General features: G+C 39.1%; 1 protein-coding gene across 1 annotated transcript in view; it reads right to left on the reverse strand.

Annotated features, from left to right (window-relative positions):
* The window catches only part of Tmx4 (thioredoxin related transmembrane protein 4), a 51,222-nt gene that overhangs the window by 13,187 nt on the left and 32,035 nt on the right, over positions 1-6,000 (reverse strand). Inside the window, exon 6 of the mRNA XM_004634289.2 lies at positions 2,466-2,567. Within this exon, the coding sequence (XP_004634346.1) occupies positions 2,466-2,567 (102 nt within the window). The remainder of the gene's footprint in view (positions 1-2,465; positions 2,568-6,000) is intronic.

Consider the following 6,000-nt stretch of genomic DNA (forward strand, 5'->3'; position numbering starts at 1 on the left):
AGTTCAATCCCCAGTTCCGAAAAAAAAAAAAAAAAGTATGTCTTAAGGAAAACATCATGCCCATCTGGCCACTATTTAAGTTAAATTCCATGAAGACTCAGAAGAAGAAGGAGAATCCAAAGGTGACCAGGACAAAGCTACATATATTTGCAAGCCTGGGGCAAAGGTATCACAGACCACCAAGTTCCACCCCTGAAGGTCTCAGCTCTAATTCCAACTCTGACACAGAAGAGAAAGCAATTATAAAAGCCTACTGTCTGTGGTGTCTCCAGGGGAGAACTAAACAGAGTATCCCAAAGGTGCTTTCAATTGAGCAGGCGGCCAGTTCCTACTCTTCTGTTTTCAGGAAATCCCATGCCCAGCAATTTCATCTCACATTTATTCTATGTGAACAACCCACTGAATTTTTACTTTCGTTGGTAAGACTTCTAAAAAAATAATGAAGGAAAAAATGCCTTGCTCCAAGTCTCTAAAGACCTGTATCCCTCAGGGCATCTAAGAAGGAGTGGGGCAGCTGCTCCTGTGGGCCCTCCAGAGCCTGCCTCAAGCAGATTCCTCCAGGGAAGTCCTCGGGAACTGCCCCAACAGCATCCTCTGTGTGACTAACATGTGAAAACAATTAACAATCATCCAAGTTACCAATCAGGCCACTCGAATAGATGGTTTAAAAGGAGGTAATACTGAGCTGTTTTTAACTATAATACATTAATTCAGAAAAAGAAAACATGTAAAAAGCACATGAGAAAGACTACTTATGGTAAAAATTGTACATGCTTTACAATTGTAGACAAAGCACTTTGAACACAGATAAAAGTAGTTATTTTTTAAAATATATTAATTATTAGATTATTTTGTAAGCTAGATATTTTCCCAATTTCTTATAAAGGAATGATAGTGCCTCCCACTCAATCACTTGAACGGTCTGGAATCAACTCTCTTCTGTTTTAATCCAAGCCTTCAATCAGCCTTCTGTACTATTCTATTTCAACCTCATACTCCAAATGAGTTAGGTGCATAGGCAGGCCTGGCTCAGTTTCCCAAAGTCAGCTTGAAAAATTAAGTTCTGTAACTTTTAGGCTGAGAAGAGTTTTCACAGCTTTTAAATAGGTTCCCACACTCACCCTACTTAACATGTCTCTATCTCTGACTCACCAAGGACCTGTAGGAGACCAGATAATGAGGATGGAGGCCTAATTGATCTTCCCAAGCACAAGAAGGCAGTACTGGCAAGCTGGTCTCCCCGGGGGATGAGCTGCTATCCTAGATGCTGCAAGTTCCAGGGAAGTCAACACAGCTGAAATCTGGTTATTTATCTGGTCAAACACTGTAGCTAATATAGGCCAGAGAAGTCTTGTGCCACTTTAATTGCTTGCTCCCGTGTGCAAGTGAACAAAAGCGAGGTGAGCTAAGTGCCCAGGACTCGTTGTCTACTACAGGCAAGAGCCCACTGGCTCCTCTCTCTAAATTAATTGTGTCTTTTTTTCATCCTTGTTCATCCCCTGATCAGGGGCACACTTGGAGGCCAGTTCATACAAGGACCTAATAAGTTCCCTCTGCAAAATCCTCACATTTAGGTGGCCACAGAGCACACTGTTAGAAAAATCTAGCACTCAACAATGGATGGGAGAAGTACTGATGACTGCTATTTATATCCAAAGTTAAATCCAATCACTTTAAATGAGGACAGTGGGAGCATGTTAATTAGCAATATGACGAGTACAATGGAACAGGACATTCCTGGGACCTAATTAATACAGACAGCTAACGCTCATCTCCATTTGAGTCACCTAGCTACTAAACCAATTATAGTTGTCAATATAGTTAAGTAAAAGAAATGTATTATCCTAATTCTCATCTGAAACATCTCGTGATGAAATGCACAGATACCTACAAGATAGTGATTTACATGCTCAAAAAAAATATGGTGATTTGCTTTGAATCATATTTTCCACAGTCATGGCTGCCTTCTTTTATCTACATTGTCTTACAAAATCCACCTCAAGAAAACCTTGAGGTAGTTAGGATTAGAGGTTCAACTGATGGATAGAAACAAGAAAAAAAATAATCTTTCATCTACCCAAGGAATAAACACAGCTCTGGTCTTATCACCACCATGTACTGATCAAGTAGGCAGAGTATAAACGCATAGCTGCCTGGGCTGTCTTAGAAACTGAGTATCAACTCAAGAAAGCTCTCTAATTCCTCTTACACCACTGTCTATACTCTGGGCAGCACACATCTTTGAGAAAATGTTAAGAGGCAGGACTGGAGGATAATAAATCAAATTGCTGTTTTATCTCACACTACCATTTCCCAAACAGAATCAAACAAGCACATGCTCTATAAAGCAGAGATTATACACAGAGAATATTTAAGTGTTTTTTTCTTGGTTACATTTTAATTTAATCTGAAAAACACTTTGCTTTAAAAAAGAACATTATAATAAGAATAGTATTATTTCTTACCAGACCCATGAAAAGGCCAAAAACCAAAGTGGCAATGATGAAAAAGACGTAAGAACACCAAGCAGGAATTCCCAGGGTCACCGTGAAATAGTTGTGAAGATGCTATAATCAAAAGGAAAATAAAAAGTCACTTGTAATGAAGACCAAAGATATTTGAATCCATTTTCTTAGCTGTAACTCCAGTCTGTTAACTGTCCCTTCTACGTAAGTTCCCACAAAGGTTTAAGTACCCCAATGAGCCTTAACACACAATGTACATTTCACAGAACTGAGAAATTTATGAATAATGATCAAGGATGTACCTATTGTTATAACCTGTGCAACTGATTCAAACTTTGTAACTCTGTATGCTTCCACTGTAACTTTATTAACTGTTATAACCTGATATATGCGACGCCATCTTGTTCGCACCATTCTAAATGCTGTAACTTTCCACTGTGCCCCATTCTCTACTTGAGAACCTGCAGTTGGGCCTTTCTCATGCACACCCGAATCTAGTTCTGGCCCAATGTCCTGTTCTTGCCCTCGTTCCCAGCTACAAACTGTACTCACCACTGCACCTGTTATTGTTCATTAGAAACAGGTAATTTTTCAACTGTAGCCCCTAGATGAACCCTTGACATCAGCCTTTGTGGTTTATTGGTTTAAATACTCACTCCCCTCATCCTCCCAGCGTGCACCTTAGCACACTCTACAGGGTGTCCGCTGCTGGGTACCAGCTAAAATAAAGTGCTCTTTTCTTTTTAAGCCTGCCTCATTTTGGGGTTATAACACCTTTAATATGAATTAAACTTCCTTAGGGATCAGGATCTGCATAGAAGTCTGGTGAAATTGTCTTGCTATGCCTTTCTTCCATAGTGATTTTTTTTGGTGCCCCTTAACTATTAATTACATATACTTCAGTATTTAATCATAATATAGCATCTTGCGCCATGCTGGCCCTGCCCGCCTGGGTGTGCTGAGATAGCAATTGAGACTGGGCATCGTGGCACACAAGTGTAACCCCAGCTCTTGGGAGGCTGTAAACAGGCGGACTACTATGAGTCCAATCCAGTAGTGAGAACCTGAACAACCTGTAGACCCTTCCCTAAAAATTAAAATAATAATACTACTACTAACAATAATAATACAACATCTTGAATTAAAGTGCCTGCTGAGACAGTGATTGAGACTGGGCATGGTGGCACACACCTATAATCTCAGCACTTGAAAGGCTGAAAACAGGAGAACCACTATGAGTCTGATCTCCATAATGAGACCCAGTAGACCCTGTACTAAATACAAAAAATAAAAAATAAAAATAAAAAAAGCATCTATTAAAAGTGAAACTTTTGGAGCTTTTATCAATTTTTTGACAGGCATAAATGACTACTTAGTGAATACCAGCCATTTCAAATGTCTCACCATTTTTGCAGTCTGGTACCTACCACTCTACTCCCACAAAATGTAGACACATTTTCCTGGTCAATTCATTATGAACAAGTACAATTTCACTGTGTCTTTGAGCACAGTGTATATTCTTTCATGTTTACTGTTCTCTGGGCCTCTATTTGATAATAAACGTGAAAGTGAATGAAAAGACATAATCTTAGCTAGGAATTGTTTACATGCTAAATCATGTAGGAATTACAGAGATGGATCTACCCATTAATGCCAAAGTTCATTTCAATGTGGACTTGTTGGGGAAATGCTTCATCATGATGATTTAGTCATGTTTTCACCTATAAAGCTTGTAAAACTGTCATTAACTACAATTTAGCCAATTACTTTACACAGAATTAAATAGCTCCAAGTTTAGGTGTCACCTGGAAGCACAGATGAATCTGATGAGTTTCATTTTAGTGTCATATTCCTCAAAATCGAAATCACTTCCACTGGTTTCTTAGTTTATGTCAAACAATAAAGTATTTTATTATGTCTTAGTTCTAATATTTATTTATTTTTATTTATTACATTTATTTATTGTGTGTGTGTGTGGCCAGCTCAGCCCACCAGGGGGCGGGTCTGGCTGGCATGTGGTGCTGGGGATCGAACCGCGGTCCCTGCGCTTTGCCAAGCTCGTTTCAAGTAGGTGCTTTAGACCACTGAGCCATCTCTCCAGCCCCTATGTCTTAATTCTAAATGACTGACAAGCATACAAAAAGTTTAATAAGTGATCTAAAATAATCTGATAGATTTAAAGACTGAGCAAGTATTTTAAACAACATATGCAGTCACAATACTCAATCAGCACATGTTGGGTAAGGAAAAGATACATCAAATGCTTCAAACATTCAAAGAAAATACAAATAAGCTCTTGAACTGTAAAGCCACCATCCTTCCTCTGTTGGTACCACTGGTCAGCAGCTTGTGTCTAGCCAAGGCAAGTGTCCATTAAGCAGCCCAGCATTCTCTAATCCATCAGGCAAAAGAGGTATTTGAGATACGAAACCAGCAGCTTGAAGTTCTTTCCAGTACAAGCTCTAAGAGGGACTGCACAGTTCCCAACTTTGGAAAACACTGTGTACTCAGTGAACACTTCAGACTTTTCTTGATGAGTCAGGGTCATCATCAGGATAAAACTTACAAAAAGCCTAAGAATCAGAAGGTGCTGAGCACATTGCGGCACACTGCTGATGCAGGCTTGCTTTCTGATTTATGTTACCCATGTGGCTGGGATGGATAAAGTGAAATCTGGGGATAAACACTGCACAGTTGGTTGGTTTGTTCTTTTTTTGTATTTTTTAGTAAGGGTCTACAGGGTCTCACTATGTAGATCTTACTCGCAGTGATCCGCCTGTGTTTAGCCTCCCAAAGAGTGGGGATTATAGGCACATGGCACCAAGCCCAGTCTTATCGAGGTCTCAGCATGCCCCAGGGGCAGGGCCAACACCGCTACTGCTTCTGCCCAAGCAGGCACTTTAATCCACTGAGCTAGCTGGCCAGCCGAAACACTACGGTTTTGCGTACTCCTGGGTACGGTCTTACTCCTTTACTAAAAAATAATAAAAACAGTCCTCAAGAAACTTCTTAATTTGCTTTTTAAATATCAGTAAACTATTTTCCTTGTAATTATTGCGAGCTCAACACTGCTCAGTATTTTTAAAACATGTTATTTTAATAAGCCCTACTTCCATTTTCTTGCATCAAACTATTTCTAAAAGGATTTGTGCTTCTTAGGAAACTCTGCCATCTTGTGGTCTTTTATGTAATTATGATCCAAGATATTTCAAACTGTCCTGCTTCAAGGTTGTATATGGTTAGATTTTTGGACTTATGTGTAAACATAAGAATTATATATTTTTATGCCTATTTTTAAAATATAGTCCAATTTTTAAATGTTTTTTCATCATATTCTGTAGGGATTTAAAGTTCAACATATCAATACTTGATGAAAAATACCTGTTCCATGTTATGCCAAAGATGTTTGATATTCAGACAGATAGTGAGGTTAAGCTTAACAGCCTAGGTTGTATGGTAAGAACAATAGCTTCTCTTCTGGAGGGTTAGCAACCTAAGTTTGCAGACCAAAATTAGAGAAAAAGGAGGGCCACAA

Source organism: Octodon degus, unplaced genomic scaffold, assembly GCF_000260255.1.
Source record: "Octodon degus isolate 3935 unplaced genomic scaffold, OctDeg1.0 scaffold00060, whole genome shotgun sequence".
Lineage (NCBI taxonomy): Eukaryota > Metazoa > Chordata > Mammalia > Rodentia > Octodontidae > Octodon > Octodon degus.